Here is a 23,063-nt window from a genome sequence, read left to right on the forward strand (position 1 = left end):
AACGGCACATTTAAATCTTACAAATATAGTTATTTGGCTTATATCGTGATAGATATCGTTATCGCCTGAAATGAAAAAAACATATCGTGATATGAAAAAATCTCATATCGCCCAGCTCTAATATAAACTATAAATCAAAGAAAAACATTGGGATCTTAACCTGACAGGTGTGCTCACCTGTCATAAAATGAAAGTGTTCATACCTGTCTAGTATAATTAGCATCTCCACAACAGGAAGTACATTATATTGAAAAACTGGATTGGATATGAGCAGAACCAGTCTTTGTAATGACATTATTGGACCGGTTTGTACCGTTCGTTTTGGCCCCCGGGCCACATGTTTGACACCCTGGCTTTAAAGCGAAATAACTGTTCCATGAGAAAATAATTCATCTGCAGTTGTTATTCCGCTTTTATATTGAACCACCTGTTTGTACACAATGAAGAGCGACCAAAGGTTGAAAACTACAAATCCCAAAAAGCTTTGCGCCACTCATTAGCGTGTGTTCTGCATGCAGTGGGGAGAAATGTAGAGTGTTAGGAGGCGGAGAGTCAGTCTGCTCACTGTGGAGCTGTGTAGGGGCAGCAGGAGGAGCCGACACCGACAGAAAGGAGCGATTCAAAGAAAGACGTGAACGTTGCTCAAATGCACAAAATTGGGCTTTGAATTACGCCGGGAGCAACGGTCGTGTGGTTTATTCGGAGCCTTTGGTTTGGACAGAAAGGGTGTAGACTACGGACACGGCAATCCCCTTTACCCCCCCTAAAACAGCGAGAGGAATCGGAAAGAGGTGAGAGGAAAACCGTTTGGGACTGTGAGACATTTAAAACTAGCGAAGACAGAGAAACGCTCCACAATTGGCTCAATTGAAGTTGAAGGAACAGTTCTGGTGGGCTGTAGGAACATGACCGTCTTCAGTTAGCCTTTATATGATTTTTTCCTTCTTAATAAATGCAGTTGTTCGCCGGTCTAGTCATTTTTTAAAAGCCCCCATAGGTGTAAATTGTATCCCATTAGAAATGGGTGAGGTTTGTCTGCTATACAAAAGACTTGCGCTTCCTTTCCAGTCAGCTGAAGTGAATTTATGTCGTTTTCTCTGATGGATGTATTTTTTGTTTGTTTTTTTGGTCGCCTTCCGTCTTAAGACAGCTAAGGTTTGATGTATTGAACACTTATTTGGAAGGCTTTGTGTTGACGGCGGGGAGCGCCTTAGAAAAACAGAAATGTGGAAATGCATAGCAGCCCGTGTAAACCCTTGTTATTTGGCAGTGTTACAAAGTAACCAGCAAGACTACGTGTGTGCGCGCGCACGTGTGCGTGTAAGCCTCTGGGTGTGTGTAAGCGTGTGATTTCTTGGCTGGGGAGACTGGGGAATATTTGCATTTGGTCCAGTATAGAAACAACAGCGATGATGAACAACTAAATAGGAAGATGGTTAAAGTGCAGCTGACCACCAAAGTGCCAGAATCTTCTCGGTGAGAGCTTCAATGGGCCTTTTTGCCCTCTAAAGTTTAATCATTGCTGCAAAACCTTAGAAAAAAGCGGTTATGTTACATTTACGCCCATGTTAACGACCTTTGTACGTGCAGGAAAGGGGGTCCTGTTACTTGGACTTTATTCCCCCTCACAGTTCAGGACGGATGTGGACTGTTTGGGATTTAAAGCCACATAGGAAGGAAGAGGGGATCAGTGGATAGACTAGAGAAACTGGACGAACCCCTGCCAAGAATTTAGTTGCAGGGCAGGCAGGCAGTGATGTGGGATGTGGAGGATGAAAGCACCGAAAAACCAGCTTGCCAACCTCTTGTAGCTCACTAAATAGAGTTCACTCTTCTTTGTAGGCTGGAAAATATCTGTAAAAGTACTGTGCATGATGATAAATGGTGTCAAACTGCTTCAGCTTATATGGAGACTCTTTAGGGCAGTAGATGTGTAAATAAATTACGCACTTGTGTTTTCCACTGTCTGCTTCTAGGAGAGTAAACTATGTCTCATCAACTGCTTACTTGACTAATTAGGACATATTGATGATTTTTTTTTAATTTGTGTCTTCTCATTTTGTTTCTGTTTTCCAGGGAAGGAGGCAGGCTTAGTGTGTTATTGGAGAAAGTCATTCAGCACTGGCAGTCTATTCCATGTTAATGTAATGGAAACACCCTTTTGGTCGGTGGCATCTGAAATGCATCAGTGGAAATATATCAGTAACTTCCATGGCTAATTCTATCAAGCAGCGGTGGCTTGAGTTTGCCAGTGGATGCACTCAAGAGCCGAGTGCCCTGCCATGCCCAGCGCCATGCTAAGGCAACACATTCATAATAACAAGGAGCACTTAGTTCAACCAGTGGGGAAGCTATGGAAAAAGTTGGTGGAAAATCTATGGTTTAAACCTCAATTTTAAACTTCCTTTTTTCAGTTTGACCTACATTTTCTCTAACGCTTCATAGCTCAGTTGCTTTTCCTGCCATCCACAGCGACTCGGCTTTTTTCTCTACTTTTCACCCAGCTTGCCTTCACTCTCGCTGCTTCTTAAAACCAAGGACAGCTAAAGTGCATCCTTCTTTTGCACCTGACAAAATGGATGTTCGAATTTAAAGCCAGCCTTTGTTGGAGATGAAAATGTGAAGGGGCGTAATGAAGGGAACCTGAAGAGGAGGAATAGGTGGAACAGCAGCACTAGATCAAAATGGCCCAAACCAGTTTGCTGAAAGGGAAGCGCTTTTACTGCCGGGAGTGGGTATTCCATAAGATTCAGCATTGCCTCCAGGAGAAAACCAACAACCTCAGTGGAGTAATCAGCACTCCCAGTAAACAGCCCCCGTTGGCACCTGGTGGTAGTGCGTCCAACCCTGGCACCCTCACAGCAGGATCTGCAAAGTCGGGTAGCTCCTGGGGTGTGTTGCTGGTGGGAGGGCCAGGGAGTGGGAAAACTGCACTGTGTACAGAGCTGTTATGGCCCACATCAGCCCAGGGAACCCACCGCGGTCTACACCAGCAAAGCCTGGCTTTCCACTTCTGCCGGGCAGATGACTCGGACACGCTGTGCGTCGGCGGTTTCATCCGAGGTCTGGTGGCTCAGATTTGCCGCAGCGGGCTACTGCCAGGATATGAGGAAAAGGTGCGCGATCCGGCTGTGCAGAACACTTTGCAGCCTGGAGAGTGCGAGAGGAACCCCACAGAGGCTTTCAAGAGGTAAAGACACACACACTCACACAGTTAAAGTATGACTGCAAGCAGATGATTTCACAGATTAGCACCTCTTTACAGTGAGACGGATAACTAATCCATGTCGACAGGACCTCATTCTTTGCTTAATCAATTAGTCAACATTGATAATAAAAGCAAATTTTGCAGCTTGCCCAATGTGACTATTATCTGTTTTTGTCAGCTTTTATCTCATTGTTAAATACTGGATGATTAGACATGTACACCACCATCCTGTTTTTCAGTCTCTATCAGTTTTTTCCTGTTGATTCATTAAAAAAAATAAACTGATGCAGTTGTATATCTTACTGAAACAGCTACCTATTGCAGCACTGCACAAAATTACCTGAATTATGATTCCTTTTTGGAAAATATAAATCCGCCTATTAAGTGTTTCTTCATATCTTCTTGCAACTTTAAGTTTAAAAAAAAAAAAGAAATGGTAAAAAAACGGTGTTTCAGGTAGTAACGGAAATCTAGGAATTTGGTTTGACTAGAAATGTAAAGTGCAGTCAGCCCATCCCCCCCCAAACCTACCCTCTCCACCTCCTGACCCTGATGCACCTCCCCCCGTTTATTTTTTTTTCCCTGCACACACTCATGACATAGCTCCGCCCCAGTAGCCTCTCCAGTTATTTCTTGTCATGGTTTTGTCTGTCCCCCCCGTGCGACATGCTGGGTGGGACTGTCCCTGCTTGGCTTCGGATTCAGGAAAGGTCAGATATTTTTAAGTTGTAGCTTAGCTCACGAGGTGAGAGACTCATGAGAAAGAAGCTTTGAAGTACCACTGACTCACTGACCTGGGTGAACTGAACTGTGATTGTTAGGTTCACCTGGGTCAGTCCAACACTGTGCAAGATGATGAAGTGCACATGTAAGGCTGAAGTACAGTAGGCTTGTGGGATTCGAGCACCCTGCCCGGACATGTAATACGATCAAGATGGACTGTTATTGCAGACGGGGGCTTTAAATGGAGCTGCGTGCGTGCGTTACTTGCACGACTTGTCTACACAGTATAGGTCAGGCCGTCTATGCAACACAGGCTGGAATGCAGCACTGTACACACACACTCACGTTTCTCATCTGGCCATCTGGTGATGCTTATTGTACCATCTCAGCATCACACACAGGAAGAAAAGTAGGTCAGATGTTCACTAAGGTAAATCATTTTTCAATTACTCACCAGTCAACCTAACCCACTTTTCTTTTTTTTCTTTTTTTTTTAAACCCACTCATTCCTAAGGGAATGCTTGTCTTGTCATCGTCTTGTAATCACAAGGCTTCCACCAATGATTCAGACTTCAGTTTGCCCCTCTGAGGTAAAACACAGGTTATCATAGAAACATTGAAAAATAGACTGAACCCAACAGGGACAGATTTTTCACTTCAGCTCTGCTCTGTGTCACTCTGAATGTTGAGGGCCTTTTGCGGACACTTCACTGAACCCAGCCTCGTTAAGCAAATATTCTGTAACACTCGAGACCTCAGGCTTTAAATCTGCAGACAACAAAGACACAAGGCCCATTATCTCTGCCTGTTGTGTTCGTCAGCCACATAAACAGTTGAGTAAATGCCTTATCGCCATCTCAGGTGTAAAAGCATCCCAGGCGCTGTTGTACACAAAAATCTGAACAGATCCCCTGCTGATCGAGATACTATCTGGATTCAAGAAGTCAAGATTGCATCTGGCAGTGGCATTTAGAAAAGTACAAAACAAAGAAGGACGTGGAACAGTGTTATTCTATGAGTAGTAATTTACATTAGGACTAATGTTTACACAGGGATTCACGTCTTGTTTGGATTCAACTACCTTTGGGTTCACATTTATTGCAATAAAAGTCCCACAAGTTTCATTTAGTTAAGGGTCTTGTTTAACACGTGTTTTTTTTTGAGGAGCTGTTGACCCCCTCCCCCTCCTCCCCTGCCTTTCAGCTGTGATTTTAAACATTACCTAGTGAGTGAGTGCAAGAGGCCCTGCAAAATTCTTTGGCCTAGTCAAAGACAAACAAGTCAGTTTTGGTAGTAATCACCAGCACTGTGTTAATACAATGGGTTTACATGGGTTTACGTCCACTTACTTCTACTCCGATACCACAACTAACCAAAATTTGGACATTTTAATAAATCCCTGCACATTTTTATGAACCTGAAGGTTTCCCCCATGTTGTAATCCTTAATTTCTGTGTTTTATTGCTGACAGGTTACAAACAGATGTAGCATGAGCAGTGACTTTAATAATAAGAACCAAATGTACTATTTAAATGAAGGATATCTTCAAAGTAGAGCTAATTTTTAAGTATCACTAGAACAATCTTGCATTTTAAGATGTCCTGTGGACATGATGATTAAATTAACAATAAATGGCAATCAAGTGAATAAACAGAATTAAAGTAAGTTCTTAAAATTTACCTGATTATCTACTGATTCATTGATTGGATACTTATCTGTCAGTCCAGTATCTCTGCTAAAGGACAGATCAGTTCAGTTTTGATGTTAGTTCATGTTTACTAGATCAGATGTCAGCAGTGCATCCATAAACCTGCGTGTGGAGCACGGAGAGTGCTAATGACGAAAGGTCAGGACTTTGGAGGCATTTCACGCTGGCACACAACAAGTTTTGTTCATTTCTTTGCAGTTGTTTGTAACTTTACCGATTCAACAGCAAACGGTGATTCGACGATGACGGAAAAGAGCAGTCGATGGAGGTTTTCCTTGTTTCCCCCGCTCTTAAGTCCAATTTGCTCAATCGGATGAATTTCCATCTTAACCTGTCTGTTAACTGCTCTGTAAAGTTTGCAAAGGAGCAAGTGGTGAAACAGAGAGCAGTGGAGGCAATAAAGGAAAGAGGCACAGAAAAGCAATAATTCAGAAATCTACATGGGGATTTATGCTTTCAAGTTTCTCACATCCTGTTTTTTTTTTTTTTTTAAATTTTTTGTATGTTGGATAGACAAAAACATCTGAAATGCTTTTTCTGAGTTTTTTTGGCCTAAAATAATAGAAAGGAAATAACCCGAAGGTCAGTAAAAAAAGAAAAATCTGTGGCCTTAATCGTAACATCAACAAAAAAATCCTTTATTAGATTGTGATCATGACTTTAGTTCTTTTAGCCAGACTTTCTATAAAGTCTTTTTTAATTCATGCCTGCATCAAAAGGCAGTTTCACCTTTTAATTTGCCCTTTGTGTGCTTCAAGTCTGCCAGTGCCAGCGTGTGTCTTGTTCAGACAATAAACTTCATAAAATAAACTTTGGTACATTCACTGCTTGCCGTCAGAGCTATCTAAAGGCTTTGACACTTGAGTTGCAGTGTATCATCAAAGATTCGACTTCCAGACAAAGCCAAAGCACATTCCTCTGTCTTTATCGCTTCTACTGTAGTCTGTGTCTTAGCGGTATCAAAGGCCACTGCCATGTTTTGACTGGAGTCCTCCCGTTTGAATCAGTTTGTGATTTTTAAACAACCAGTCAGCCTCCTGTCATCCAACATGCGTAACTTTCTCCCTTCAGGACAAAAGAGCTGACTTCGAAGAGGTGGAATTAACTCAGTCGCGTTGGTCAAATGACAGGCAACAGTTGCTTTGTTTTTGTTTTTTTTCCCCCCTTGATGGGACAAAGCAGGCTTTTAGTGTAGGTGTGACTTATATGTGGATCTGTTGTAAGGCTATTCTCCAGTAAGCAGGAGTTAAGTTTGAATTGCAGCTGGATGAGTTTCTATTTTTATAGAAAGGGCACAGACTTCAGAAATGATGAATGACTGTGGCTTTAACTGGTGAAAAAGATTTGAACTTTCTTGGCAATGTTTTATTCCCTGAAGAATTGTCTGTGGAAGAAATTGATGATGCAGTTTTGAGATTTTCCTAAAAGATGGTTAGAAATGTTGATTTTCTGGCAGCTTCATCAGACGGTTCTTTGTAAAAGATTTTGCTTGTTGCTTTGTTCCAAACAACTGTTGATACTCTGGAAAAATAGTCACATCAGTCAAAGCTAAAGAAAGATTAGATCAGCTGTTCTTGCCTCCGGTGAGATCATGAATATTGTTAAACCTTTTTTTTTTTTTCCCTAGTCATTTTTCTAGACAGTATTGCAACAATGGGATTTCCTTTTTAAGCATCTTGACATGTGACCGATTATGCCAGAGAGATAAATGTAGTGACGTTTGCGAAGGCCTCTGATCTGATTGTTACCTAAACAAGAGAAAGCTTTAAATAATATAAAATTAACGTAAAACTGTGACCTCACCCATATTGGCTGCCCGAGTCTGAAGTAAAACTAACCAAGCGGGAGCTCTGCGGTGTTTTTTTCTCTTTGTGTTGACTTTTTGACTGTTTCACGTTGGGCGGCCGTGCTTATTGGGGTTAAGGGACCTTAAATGAAAGCAGCTCGCTGGCTTTCATGTGGTGCACGGCTGTGGAAAACTCGCTGCAGATTAGGCCCACATTTTAGAAACCAAAAAAAGACTCCCAGTGTGACGCATCAGCTCCAGTAGAGCAGATGAGGAGAAATGGCAGCACTGGTGTGGCTGCACCGATGACTCAGCAATCTAATGCCAACGTCTGTCTCCACACCACCGGCTATGTGTGTACTTTTTGTTAGAGCTTATTTGTTTGTGGATATGTCTGCCTACATGCTGCATGTGGATATACAAAACTGATTCATGTAATTGTTACCCTCACACACTCACAGTCAGCATTGCTGCAAGTTTATACTCATTCATGAAGTGGAGCTCCTTTCTGATTGTTCATTTAGTCTACAGAATATTGGATAATTGTGGAAAATGTAAATCATGTTTGTAGAACCCAAGATTAAATCTCCATATGATCTCACAGTCTAAATAAAAGTCCCTAATTTATTAGGGCTTGGAACAGAGGAAAGCAGCAAATCCTAGCTTTTTTCAAAGCTAGACTTGCTGAATGTTTGCCTGACATATTACTTAAATGGTTAAAGCCCCTGAAAACTTGATGAAAACTTGATGAGTCAGTTACAATTTGAAACTTTCAAATTAAATACAAGCAAACTTCTAAGACTTTCTAGTGTTTGAATGGTTTAAAGAAAAGGGTTAAAAACAAACTGGACAAGTCTTCTGTGGCTCATCCGGATTGTGTGGGTGTGTTTTAAACCCGTTTGATTGATAATGGTCTGGAAACCTAAGCAAACAATCCCACAACTGTCATCGCATTTTGCTGCAGAACCCTGATTGGTAGAGATGAATATGAGATCACCTTTTTCCAGCAGAGTTCCACCCACTTGAATTCTAAGGAGCTTGGAAGAAAAGTGTCTGGACTTCTTTAAGTCTCCTTGAAGATGTTTCACCTCTCATCCGAGAAGCTTCTTCAGTTCTAAGAGCAGTTGGTGGAGAGTCCCAGTTTTTAAGCCCTACCACATGTGGGACCACCACATGTCCCAGTGGATACTGGACTACCTCACAGAACGTCCACAGTATGTGAGGACACAGGGCTGTGTCTCTGACATGCTGGTCTGCAGTACTGGGGCCCCACAGGGAACTGTGCTGGCACTGTTCCTCTTCACCCTCTACACTGCACACTTCTCCATCAACTCCCCATGCTGCCACCTACAGAAGTTCTCTGACGACTCTGCCATAGTCTGCCTCATCACAGGTGAGGATGACTCAGAGTACAGACAGTGGACTCTGGACTTTGTTGACTGGTGTCAGCAGAACCACCTGCTGATCAACGCCGGGAAAACCAAGGAGTTGGTGGTGGACCTCTGGAGACGCAGACCCACCACACTGGCACTGGTGAACATCCAGGGAGTGGACATTGAGATAGTGGACTCTTATAGGTACCTGGGTGTTCACCTGAATAATAAACTGGACTGGAGCCACAACACTGATGCTCTTTACAGGAAGGGTCAGAGCAGACTCCACCTGCTGAGGCGGCTCAGGTCATTTGGAGTACAGGGAGCACTTTTAAAGACCTTCTATGACTCTGTGGTGGCATCTGTCATTTTTTTACAGTGTTGTATGTTGGAGCAGTGGGTTATCGGCAGCTGAGAGGAAGAGGTTGGATAAACTCATCAGGAAGGCCAGCTCTGTTCTGGGGTGCACCCTGGACCCAGTGCAGGTGGTGGGAGACAGAAGGACTCTGGCCAAAATAACATCTCTGATGGACAGAGTCTCCCACCCCATGCATGTAAATGTTGCTGAACTGCAGAGCTCCTTCAGTGACAGACTGCTGCATCCTCGATGCATGAAGGAGCGTTTCCGCAGGTCCTTCCTCCCTGCAGCTGTCAGACTGTACAATCAGAACTGCTCCCAACAAACATAGATGTTTACATCTGTGCTGAACTGCAATAAGTTAATTAACCGATTTGCACTACAACCTGGTTTTAGGGCTGAACGATATATCGCATTTGCGATAATATCGCGACATGATCAAGTGCAATTTTCTAACCGCAAAGGCTGCGATTATACTCTGGACATGTCCAAATTCATGGGCTGCATCCTCCTGAGGCCGCATTTGTAGACCGATTAGTCACAGCGACGCGCCGAAGGCTGTCCAAATTACTACCATATCCCAGAATTCATAGCGCGGCCCAGCCAAACTCCAGTTTCCAGCAATGGCGGCCGCTACTAAGTTTTAAAATTACTCATACTAATCTTTCTGGGTCACAAAATAAACTTTTAACATATTTTCAGGCGAGAAAGTAGTTGTGTAAACATCAAATATCTGCTCGGTTTATCAAGATATCCCATATTTGCAAAAGTGCTTCGACGTTTTCAGAGGCGTCTGCTACCCCGGCTAGCTCGACAGCTAGCCGGGAGCTCGAGGGTTACTGATGCGGCCGAGAACGGCACAACTCCCGGCACATCATTTTCAGATCACCGCGGAGTTTCGCTGCTCGGGTTAAACGTAATATATAAGTCACTTAGACAACCTAAAAATGTTATTGTTGGGCTTTTTTCGTGTTTTGTTTGTTCGTGAGTAAATCGGTTTGGCTGAGATTAAAGTTATTAGATTAGATAAAATAAAACTTTATTAATCCCCCGGGTGGGTTCCTCCTTGGTTTTTACACAGCTGACTAAACGTCAAACAGAAAACTGTATTAAACAGAAGTATGAGACAGTCGAGAATTTACACCAGTGTCTGGTTATATTTTAGATAGCAAGAAGCAGACGGCCGAGTTTATTAAACTCCACCGAGACAGCGGTGACGCTAATCAGAACTAGACCGTCCAATTTCACGCCTTTAAATTTTAAAGGCGTGTTTGTGTGTGTGTTTATACAATTGCTATTATGTTTGCACTTTATGTGTAATGTTACTGACTGCAGAGATCAGTAAGATGTGTGTATTTTTTATTTATTAGTTTTATTTATTTAATATTATTTTTTAATTGAATGACTGTCTAGTAGTTCACAGATGTCGAAAAACTGAGTGTGGTAAAGCCACTGATTTTTTTTATGTATATTTCTGCAATCGCACATTGTACTGACTTTCATTTTAATGTTTACACCAGGGTTCCTTGTCAGCACTTTATGCTCAGATGTTTGTAAGCTAAAAATAAACTATTGTGTATGTTCAAATATACTGTTGTGATTGAAGAAGTTAAATAAAAATGTCAGTCATCAATTCATGCATCACCTCATGTCATCATAACAGAGGTCTGTCTTCCAGGAAAGAACAGTTTAAAATTAATGTAATATAGTATTGGCCATACTATATGATGTATTGCTTGTCTTTGTTTAATAATACAGAAGACAAAGACCTTAAAAAATAATCGCATATCGCATCGCAATCGCAATATTGGGGCAAAAAATCGCAATTAGATTATTTTCCATAATCGTTCAGCCCTACCTGGTTTGCCTCTTATCTGTAGTTATTTTTATTTAATTTAATAACTGTACAGTACTCTCTGTATATAGTAACCATTGTCCTTAATGTAAATATGTAAGAAAAATTGTGTATGTTTCTGTTCTGTGTCCTGTGTACTGTTTGTTTGTATATGTGTCTTTTTGGCTGCTGTTACAACCAAATTTCCCCTTGTGGGACAATTAAAGGATTATTCTATTCTATTGGAGTGTATTCAAGAAACTTAAAGAACTCCAGATGCTTGTCTTTCCAAGCTCCTTAGCTTACGATGACCTTGATGGACACCCACTTTCAACCCATCAAAACAACTAAGGACCAAAAACAAATTTTGCTCATTGGAGCACTTCTCGGGGGCTTTAATCGAATATTGATATTATTTTTAGAAAGCAGAAAGCTTCAGCATCGCTCTGCTGCCCTTTGTTACCAGAAATCTGTGAATCCAGGTAAAACCTCTGCTTGAAGGTTTACCTGTCAGTGCTGAAATCCTTCCCATTGTGTGTATTTGTGTGCTTAAGCTGCATGGACCCAGCTGTGGGTCTGTGTACATCTGTGTGTGAGGAGAGCAGGAGCACAGCAGAGTACTGGATGAGGACAAGAGGGAGGGGAGGGGGGCCCAAAAAGGATAAAATTTCAGATTCCTTTGACGGTATTGGATAGCTGGCCAGGAATGCACACCTCGTCTGGGTTGGGAAGAGCTCGGGGGGATTTGGAATAGTTATGGTATGAGGAGGTATGCATGGTGGCAATGAAAGAAGTGTGTTTACACTTTGTCAAATCATTAAAGAGCATCATTATATAGATGCATAACGTTGAATGAGGAGATACCTTTTTATTATAATTTACCAAGAAATTGGTCCATTTTGAACAACTACAATTGGAATTACTTTGGGTAATAAGTTGACTATAATACTCTCACACAGTGAACACAGTGTAGTCATTGTGTGTGATCAGTCTCGTGAGATGCTTTCAAATAAAAAAATAAAAGTCATAAGACTCACATTTTAGTTAATCTAATCTTTATCACTTTAGCAATGGTCTATTAAGAAGATTCTTTTCGGACTTGCCTTTGAAAGCTGTAGCCGTTTTTGCATGAAAGCAACTTGGATCTCTTTTCATATGCTTCTCACTTCCCCCTGACCAAGCAGTCTCCAACACACCATTTCTCGGTCAAGCAGGAGGCATTTGTCTGCTCAGGGATTCAGCGCAGAATTGATCGTGCAAATCCATTAAGAAGAGATCAGATTCTTGCATTGTCCAGCAGGTTTAAAGAACCGCTGAAGAGAACACTTTTCAAATACTTACAGGGCTTTTCTAAAATGATTTTTGTTTTGTTACTTTTGTGTTATGTCAGATAATCTGCCTTCAAGGTTTATACACCTGTTTTGATGCCACAGGCTAAAGCGTGGCCTGAAGTCGAGCATGGCTGAGATGTCGGAGCCCTTTTCCCAAATCCTTAAGTATCTTAAGACGTCAATATAGTAATTCATTTTTCTACCAATGGCACAAGTAGGTGCAGCTTTTCATGCTGTATGCCCACATTATAGCCTGACATAAACCCCCACCTATTGCAAATGTGGTGAACACTATACAATGTTCAAAAAATAATGCTATCTCAAATTACTCTAAATAAAAGAAGAAATACACCAGATCAGCTACAGTCTTAGAGTTGTCATTAAGCTGTCAAAAATGATACGCATATATTTTGTCATACTTTTTCTGTTATTGTTTTATGGTTGTCCATAAACTGCCTTTAAAAAAAACCTTTTTTTTATAGGGAATCTTTTAAAAAATATATAATTCAATTGAAAAATTAATAAATTAAGATGTAAAGGGTGGTGGTGGACACAAGTTCATCAAGAAGAGGAGTTGGGCCCTAACTAGGCTTTGTTTTGACTCTAAAGTCTGCCTCGCAAGGGCAGCCGCCGGTCGTTGGCAGTCTGCTTCCACCTGGGAATGTCTGCGGGGGCAGATGAGGCGAAGAGAGAGCCCCAGGAGGCAGTGGACTCAGATGCCTGCTTGAGACATGCTCAGCAGCCAGTGGGTGAATATTAGAGAGCTGGTGCAGACATCTGAAAGTTGGATTGGGTAAGAGACCCTGAACAGTTTGGAGACACTAAGGAACCAATAACCCACCTACAGCTTTAACTGTGAAACTTTGAGAGATTTACGTGCTGTAGATGCGTCTTGTTGACCGAAGGCTTTCCGTCATCCTGGCTGAAGCTGCTCTAAGCAGCAAGTGAGTTTAGTGTGGGTTTGAATTTCTCTGCTGTAAAGGAAAGGTGTGCGCTTGATTTGCTGCAAGTGCTTCATAGCAAAATTTAATGCAAGACAGTAATAATTTTCGCATTATTCCCCACTTCCATAATCATTCAAAGCAGAACTGATACTTAAATTATTTGGTCACCCAGCCCCAGGTCTACCTGCAGTTCTGGCAGTAGTCATATGTCTGTCTGGTTGTGGATGGAAATATTTGTCAGAAGTTGATCCCTTTTAGTTGTGATGGTTGGAGCCTTTGTGGATTGGGGTTTTCAGTTAAGATGCTAGTTACCCTTAAATTTAGACAAGGTCACACTTCCACAGTTAGCCCATTCCTCCACCTGACAAAAATAATGTCTCTCTTCTGAAAGGCTGTTGAACTCTCACCTTTTTCCTTCTGAAAGTAACACTGGAAATTGAATGCTCACTAAGAATTTGTTGGGATGAGTGAATTCACATGAATGCCAAGGTTTTCTAGCTGAATACTGGATTGTGAGGCGATAAGGTTGTTTGCTTTTCTTGACAGTGGTTTATTTGCTGTGGCTGATGAGTGTAAAATTTCAGTTTCTGTTATTTGATGTGGTATTTTTTTTCTATTTTAGATAAATTAGTCCTGAACACATTGATATTTTGTAAGAAATCTGTTTAATATATTTACAGGATGTAAACACAATCTTAGAGGCTTTACAGTTGGGTATCTCTATTTAGATTACACGTTTACTGTTTTTTCTAAGAGACAACTCGAATGTCTTTTTGCTGATTAGGCAGCACTAAATGTACCATACTGGTGCACTTAGTACAACATACTGGTGGCTTTGTCAGGCTAGACATGAACAGAGTGGTGCGTTTTAAGCAAAATGTTTGTGTGGGTGTGCTAATGTGGTTCACGATGACATTATTTGAAAAGTCAAAGGATCACCGAAGTTAATAGCAGCCATCTTAGTTGGCTTTTTACTCCAAATGGGAAATGTCAACCTCAAAGTGGTGTTGGAGTAAAAGTGAAGGGATCACTGAAGTCAACAGACTGTGTCCTTTGGGGACCTGGAATAGCAATCCATCAAGAAGTAATTTAAATACCCAAGTCAGGAACAAAGTGGTGGGATAAATAATAAATTGTCATAATTTTTTTAATCGAAATTATAAATCTATTATAATTCAGCCCTGTCCAGGAAACAACATACAGTCCTGCAGAGTCTTGTGAAAACTAAATATAGCCTTACTCTCTTAATTCCTATAGAATCAGTAAGTAGTAGCCATGTGCTGATAATCAAATGGACTTGATTACTTGATCATCAGCGTGTGTGATATTGTGCCATTTACAGGTCAGGAGAGTTCAGATGTGTCTTAACACAATGCCACAATCTTCCCAAGAGGGGATGTCCCCAACAGATTTATCTAAAGGTTGGACTATGCAGTCCAAACTTTAGGTAAACCCCAAAAGCATTGGGTCTCACAGACTACAGGCCTCAATTGGCATATTAAAAGTTCATCACGGCACAATTAGAAATTTAGTCAACAAGGATGGCTTGCTTGTAAAGGTTGTCAAGCGAAGGCCTCTTTTCTCAAAAAACAGCATAGCAGCACATTTTAAGGCTTGCCAACCTGGATCTGAACAAACTAATAGACCGCTGTGTCCTTTGGAGAGATGAGACCAAAGTGGAGATGTCTGAATTTAAGGCAAAGCACCACTTTGGCAAAAACCAAACGCTTACTGTCATCTCGGTTGTTGGCAACTGCAACTGACAAAGGCTACCTCATGTCATCATTATTGGCTTAAACTTATCATACCACCTGTCAAGCAAGGTGGCTGAGGGGCAGCGAAATTGGTGATGGGCTTTTTTGCGGAGTTGATCATGAACTGTCACATAGCTAAAAAGAACTATGATTAAATGCCTGTGAACCTCAACGGACAGAAGTAATGTTGAAATGAAGAGAATTCATCCACCACGACATAAGAGACTGATAAGTCATTCAGAAAATGAGGAGAATAAGTTATTGATGCGAAACGAGGTTCTGCAAGCTATTGAATCATGGGCCGTACTTACTACTTACAAGCTCACATAGAGAACGTGTGTGCAGAGTAGCTTTATGTTAATAAAATGGTGCCGTTAATCAGAAAAATGTCATGACATGTTTTAAGCTCATATTCCACTCCAACAAAATACAGTTGTTTGAGTTTAATAGGGATTTTTTTTTTAACATCACCTAATTCTCCGCTCAGTCATTTTGAACAAATGATTATCATGCCCATTTCAGTATTTTTGAAAAGCAACTAATTTTCTGCTGCAAGGTTGACATCCTCAGAGGATTATCTGTCTAATAACTGAACTCAAATTAATGTAAATATGCCAGTCCAAAGCTTACATAAGTGCTGTTCTGCTCCTGTGTAACCACTCTGGATCAGACCACGTTTTTTTGTTTTTGTTAAAGCTTAAAAGTCCAGCTTTTTTCAGTGCATAAATGTTTTCCCCAAGTCTGTAATAAACCCATAGAATTGCAATTTATGTCCAATCAGATGAAACTGGAGTTGGATGATAACAGATTGAGCAGGAAACAAGACCATATGGTCGATCCCAACATAATGGGAAGAATACAGTTAAAGTGTGTGAGCCTCTTTGTTCAGAACATTTTGCCCACCGCACCAGTCACTCTTATTGTTCTTGTCAGTGTGATTACTTTCGACGGGATGATTGCAGTAATATAATTCATAATGTACGAATTGCAAAGGAAACTGTGAGCAAACGATCTGCAAGATAGTCGTCCCTTTCAGTTTGGATGAGCCGGTGTATGAGTCAGCTGATGTCATTGAGCTCTGTGGTATTAAATAGTCTTGACTTTGCAAAGATGCTGAGCAGGCTTCCTCCAAATTGACTCAATACTAAATGAAGAGAGAGAGGGTTTTTTTGCTTTGTTTTTTAAAAGCAAAGGCCTCACTTCAACTTTTGTGTCTTTTTAAGCCATTATGGAAGAAAGATTTGTTGGTATCTCTCCATGTTGTGATCTGTCTGAAACTAAGAGCTAAACTCACCTGCTGGTTATTCTTCAATTAACAGAGCAGTGTCAAGGCCATGCATGGATCTTATTTTTGCTGTTTTCTAATCATAGTTTTGGTGTGCATACAGTGTGTGGGTATCGGCTAGCTCTCTAAAATGAGCTGCGTAAATTTACAAGGCACTGGCTCGGCGCCCAGCGCTGCCTTGTCGCCCCAGACGTCTTCACTGAACGTTTCACTGGAAGCTTCGCTTTGACCATTGTGGTGGGAGTGACTGCTGCCGCGGTCGCGAATACAAAATGACAGATGGTGACTGCGTTAGGTGCATTTCACATCCCCCTCTTCTACTTTTTCTTTTCCTTTTTGCTCTAGACTTAAATGGCAATTGGCATTGGGTTGGGCATATGTTAAGGATTTGAACAAGAACTAAAAGGTTGGTAAAAAAGTCAGAGACCACCATGTGAAGCTTAAATACTTTTGGTTTTCTGGTCCAGGTATGCTGCAGGTTTGTCTGGCAAACTAAATCAGCTTTTCCTGAGCTCATTTTCTCTCCATGTCCCACATCCCGCTAAGTTTCCTTTGTCTGCAGTCCTTGTCTTTTGACTCTTTGACAGCCCGAAAGTAGCTGAATAGTGAGAGAAGAATGGCTCTTTGTTTCGACCGCTTGCTGTCGCTGTGGATTTGATTGTCTCAGTAGGCAACATGGCCTCAAACATGACTATTCACACACTGACACACACAGTCACCCCTGTGGATGGACATTCCTTTTGGCAGGGCTCCCAGATGGCACTGCAGGTTCTGTGCGGGCTGCGACCATAAGAAGGAGTGATTGACTGTGTTTCTCAAAGGCTGAGCAGCATCACACTGGAGTGTGAAGGTTATAAAACCATAACTCTGTTTTTTTTTTCGTTTTTTTTTTTCTTTTGTTTGTTTGTTTTTTGCTGTTGAGAGTTCAGATTTCTCTGTAAAGTCTTCAACAAAAGTTGAAGCTTCACAGAAACATGTATAACTATTGATTGCGGACTTTGGACGGATTTCATCTGGTACTGAAATGACCAATTAAAAGAGAACAAACTTTTAATTCCAGCTTTTTAATTATGATTGATTGCTACTTTTCCAATTATAACATCAGTAATTTGGAGGTTATGTCTGTTTAGAAAAAAGAACATATTTTGAAGAGATTGCCTTAGGCTATCAAAACAACAATAGAATAGAGATTGGATTTGCTTTTAATTTCCTGAATACTAGAAGTTAGGGTGTTATACGAGTCCCATATTGTCAGATTTCTGTATAACATAAAAGTTTTTCTTTTATTCTATCAGAGTTTTGAGGATTTTTTTTAGTCAAAGTTCTTTTAGTATTCAAGAAGAATTAATTGTAGAAGTGGCATCTTTTGTATTTTAGACTGAAATTGCATCCCAAATAACATGGCTTTTCCTGCGCTCATGTTCATTACGGACAATAAATTGAAGTAAAATTTAGGTCTTGAATGGTAGAACCTCAAAAAGGGAATGTCTTTGCAGCCGCAGGGTTAGTAACAGGCTGTTGAACATCCAAAAAAACATCTTGTTAAAACTGAGTCTTGGTGTTTTACGATAACGCTTACAAGCAATGTCAGTTCCATTAAAGAAGAGTGGTAGTTAAAGAGACCATCCCATCATCCGGAAGGTGACTGATTTTTTATCTGCGCGGCAGCTACCCTAAAAGATCCTCAAATGCCCCGCAGCCACGTCTACTCTTGAGTCAAGTTTTTATGTTGAGTAATCGATTTGTTCAACCTCCTTTAAATGTTTAATTAACCTAGACCCAGAGTAAAATGTCACTAATATGAAATCCTCAGATCCTTTATCACAGCCAGCTGAGCTGGAAGCAATTTTGTGAGTATTAGGAGATGACATTTTCCCCAGGCAGACATCTTATGGGGGATTCAAACTAGTTGCAGTCACAGTGGAACAGAAGTCCTGCGAACAAAAATTAGTTCAGTGTACATTTACGTGTGATCTGCATATTAGCCTTGAAGCAGAATCATGCCTCACTTACATTTGGACTTTCATAAACGGTTAATGTGGCATATGCTTAAAATACACATTTGCTTTCTTACTGAATGCTACAGTTTGTTTTTTAATGGATGTTAATGTTCAGGCATCAATTTTAATGTTATTGGGAGATCAGTTGAGATTCGACTTGAAGAAAATATCCATGTTTGGTTGTGGTTAAAGTTGCAAAACACTTTTCTCCTTCCGCATCTTTGGCATAATCTCAAAGCTGAAAATCTAGTTGTCGGGCAAAGTTTTTTCGCTGGGGGGGGGAGTGGTAGGCGGACGAATTATAGTGATTGTATCATCTGTAAATCTCTCTTTGAGCGCAGATCATCGGTAGCAGGCCTGTTAATGGATCCAATTTGAGCTGGATGGAGATGTACTTAAACACCTTTGCTCTCCCTATTTAAACAGTTTAACTGAAATTGGTTGTGTTGTGACTCTTGTGTCCTTGTAAAGCCACTGTTTCACTGTATTAGACCAACTGTTTGTATTCATCTTGAAGCGAAGCACTTGTTGTGCAGAGAATGTCAGTAGAATGTATATTACTATTGCTAACAGTTTTTATTTCATAAGCATGAATATCTGAGCTCATTATAAGGGGAAATAAAAACATGTATCACTTTCTGGGTAAATAAGAGTGAATATAGAATTTAGCTAGCTAAACCAACATAAAAAAATAAAAGTGACAATGCACTGACCTATCAAGGTTTAGGTAGGTTTTTTTTTTTTTTTTTGGTTGGTTGGTTTTTTTTACTCTTTATGTCAAGATAGGTTGACAGATGATGTCAGCACAGAGTCTACATGGATTAGGATGTTTGTAGAGGACCCTGATCTGCAGTCAGAGTAGGGAGCAGGTGGAAGATGGTCTGGAGTGTTGGAGGTATGCTCTAGTGAGAAGTGGAATGAAAGCCAGTGGAGGCAAGACAGAATATGTGTGTATGAATGAGAGGGAGACAGTTGTAACAGGGTAGATGCAAAGAGTGGAGGTACATGGCTTTAAATACATGCTACAAAAAGACAGGAGGCCGAACTGGAGGTGGCAGAACTGAAGATTTTAAGATTTTTACTGGGAGTGGCCAACAACATTACATTAGTGTACATTGGAGGGACACCACAGGTGGAGCTGGTAAAGACGCAAGCTTAACATGGTTTGGACATATGTAGAGTACCAAGGCTGTTTGATATGAAGCTGCTAGGCAGGAGAAGAAGCAGAAAATTAGAAGATTCATGGAAGTAGTGAAAGGGAACATGCAGATGAGTATGCTAGAGACCAGAGTCTGCAGTGGCAACCCCTGAAAGAAGATGATTTTATGTCATCAATTGAACAAAATCAAAAGATGAAAACATTGTAACAGTTTTTTTTTTTTTTCTTTCTCCTTCCATGTCTCATCCTTTTTTATCAGGTGTGTACTCCTGCCTCTCTTGAGTGTGAAGCCTCCTCAGCAGGCACTCTTCCTGCTTGTGGACTCCATTGATGAAGGCAGTCAGCTGGGTGAGGGGGAACAGAGGTCCTCCCCAGGTTCTCCCAGGACCATTGCAGAGCTCCTGGCCAGTCACCATGAGTTTCTGCCTCCTTGGCTGCTGCTCATCTGCTCCGCACGACGACAGAACAAATCCATTACCAAACTATTCACAGGTAAATGGTTCAACTTTTCTCGTTGCTCAGTTAAGATAACTGTTCTCCAAGTGTAGAGGCAATTTTCCAAAAGCTTTAGGGTGTTACATGTAGTTTTTTAAAAATCAATACATCATTGTCAAAATCACTATGATACCATTATTACAACTGAGCTGAGCTGTTGAAAAGAGACAGTTTGATGTATGAGAAAGTACTTGCAATTGTCAGTACTGCTGTATGCTTGTTCCGCTTGATGGCAACCATTTTTCAGATTTAATAGTACGCATTTTGACAAAAAAAAATACAGCAGTTACAAACAAAGCCTGCAGCATCATTCTTTTTTTTTTTTGTCACTGCTTCGAATGCTTTCTAACATTATGACATGCCTGAAGGGATTAGTCACCACTGCAGACTTCTGTAAGAGATGCAGCTTTTCCTTGTCTTGTGACACTGTACCATACCCACTGCTATTATCTCCTTGTCAGGCCAGCAGCCTACTCTGTGGCGATGAGCTGGCATAACATTAATCAAAAACCTAACTGTGTGGGAGGAAGTTGCCTCTGCAGACTCGCATTGCTGCGTGTCCCCCGTCTACCTTTCCAAAGCCATTGAATGTGGGAGCTTCTAGTGCCCTCACTTTACCTTTTTTTACTGTTACACAACATCCCAGCAGTCTGAATAGTTGTGCTGCTCCCTCCTCAGGAGGTGCTTGCAGTCAGGTTTGGGGATGAACAAGCTACATGCGTTCTTCCTTTTGTTCCTGCATAAATTATGAAATGCCTATGTTTGTATTATCGAATTCTCCAAAAGCAGTTCTATTTGTAGTGCTGATATTTCTATTGATTTTATATTGGATTGGGTATGATCGCGATTAGGTCTCTGTGCATAGTATGTACAGAAATGCATGGTAACAATATAATGTGCGCCTAAAATCCTATAAAATTAATAGGACAGGTAACAAGCATCCTTCTTTAATATCTAGCCCCAGCAGCAAATTAATTTGCTTGGCAGTCTGTTCATGTTCTGGCTTGTCTTCAGTGGATTATGTTGCTTGCCTCTTATCATTTTAGATAATACAAATAGTATTCCTGTATATATTCCAAATTAAATGCAACAGTGTAATTAGAATTAAGAGGTCACGCTCAAAGTTGTTTTCAGGACTCTTAAAATATGCTTTCCATATATACAGCAGGTAAAGTAAATCATGAACGCGTCACCAGTTTTCTTAGTAACTATATTTCTAAAGGTGCTATTGACATGAAATTTCCACCAGATGTTGGTAACCCCTCAATCCAATTCACACATGCAAAGTAATCAAACTATAACTGTCCATATTTTAAGTTGTTTGCAATAATGAGACATGACACAGGGAAAAGCTGTTGAACACATGAAGAAATGGAGGTGCAAAAAGACCTAGAAAGTCATGACAGCAGCTCAAATCTATCAGTAATTAGAAAGCAATCCTGCCACTTAATGCTAATGAATAACAGCTGGTTCAGTCCCTATAAAAAGGTATCTCATTACCAAAGATACAACCCATGATGGGTAAAACCAGTGAGCTCTTGCAAGACCTTGCAACCTTATTTTTGCAACAGATACTGATGGCATTGGTTGCAGAAGAATTTCAAAACCACTTGAAGATTCCAGTGAGCGCTGCTGGAGCCATAATCCAGGAGTGGAAAGAATATCATTTCACCATAAACTGGCCACGACTAGGTTCTCCCAGCACGATTTCAGACAGAGGAGTGAAAAGAATTATCAGATGAGCTTTCCAGGAGCCAAGGACCACTTGTGGAGAGCTACACAAAGAGTTGGAATCAGCAGGAGCAATTGTTTTAAAGAAAACAATAAGAAATGCAGTCAACCACCATGGCCTGTATGCACGCTCGCTACACAAGACTTTGTTGCTAAAGAAAAAGCATGTTGGAGCAAGTTTAAAGTTTGCTGAGAAGCTCAAAAGGCACTGCATAACATCCCAAAAGTAAATAAGTTTGGAGGTGGGACCATCATGGTGTGGGGCTGTTTTCCAGCATACGACAATGGCACGCTTCATATAATTAAAGGAAGGATAAATAGAAAACATATACAGAGACATTCCTAATAGAAAACTGCTGCCGTCAGGAGGATGAAGACTAAACGAGGATGGATGTTTCACCAAAACAATGATCCCAAACACAGCTGAGGAAACTGTGTTGGTTTCAGAGAAAGACAATAAAGCTGCTAGAATGGCCGAGTCAATCACCTGCTCTCAATCCAATTGAAAATCTATGGAAAGAACAAAAGTTCATAGAAGGGGTCAAGGAAACCTTCAGGTATGTGTGTAAGAACGGGCCAAAATCACCCCTGAGCAATGCATGAGAAGAATTTCTCTATACAGGAGGCATCACCAAAGGCTTCTGTACAAAGTATTAAATACATTTCAGTAAGTGTGTTCAATACTGTGTCATTTCTCATTGTTACACTTAATTTTATGGACATCTATGGTTTGATTTCTTTGCTTGTGGGGCTTGGATGGGACATCTGGTGAGAATTTCATCTCAATAGCACATTTTGTATTAACTTAGAAAACTGGTAACACATTTAGTACTTATTTAACCCGCTGTAGGTCTCCTGCAAGAAAATGAATTGTCAGCTATTTTGATCATTATTTCCGTGCAAAAGTTCCAGCCACTCCTTGGGTCTAGTTTCTCCATTGTCAGTTTGTTTCTTAGTCATTGTTTGTATAAGAGTGGAAACAGGAATTCAGGACACTAGAGTCTCACTTTGAGTCGTTCGTGGGCATCGTGCATGTAATTCAACAAACCAACCGTGATGCAGGCTGCCCACTTCATAATTTCAAAGACACGCCCACCCACGCTTTCCTCTAACTTAAAAGGTTCTGTGTAGGAACCCGTGTGGATTGGTATCAGTTTAGTTTAAAGCGTTTTCCAAAACTTTGTGTCCACAGACAACACAGATGGAAGAAGTTTTATATTTGATTTTCTTTCGGCAGCAGTTTGTGTCTGGCCCAAATCATTAATTTCAATAGTGAGATTTTATCTGGTGTGCACTTCATGTTCAGAGCGGACTCAGCAGGGGAACATAGTCTTAAAAAACATTTTCGTCTTTGGTATGTTTTTTTTTTTTTTT

The 23,063-nt window shown here is 40.8% G+C and overlaps 1 protein-coding gene across 1 annotated transcript in view; it reads left to right on the plus strand.

Moving 5' to 3' along the window:
- The first annotated feature begins 516 nt into the window (after positions 1 to 516).
- Positions 517 to 23,063, plus strand: part of ankrd50 (ankyrin repeat domain 50) — a 37,799-nt gene continuing 15,252 nt past the window's right edge. Inside the window, exons 1-3 of the mRNA XM_005924070.3 lie at positions 517 to 791; positions 2,077 to 3,190; positions 19,723 to 19,955. Coding sequence (XP_005924132.1) covers positions 2,685 to 3,190; positions 19,723 to 19,955 — 739 coding nt within the window. The 5' untranslated portion in view covers positions 517 to 791; positions 2,077 to 2,684. The remainder of the gene's footprint in view (positions 792 to 2,076; positions 3,191 to 19,722; positions 19,956 to 23,063) is intronic.

This window comes from Haplochromis burtoni, unplaced genomic scaffold (genome assembly GCF_018398535.1).
Source record: "Haplochromis burtoni strain Fernald_Lab_line unplaced genomic scaffold, NCSU_Asbu1 Contig_73, whole genome shotgun sequence".
Taxonomy (NCBI): Eukaryota; Metazoa; Chordata; class Actinopteri; order Cichliformes; family Cichlidae; genus Haplochromis; species Haplochromis burtoni.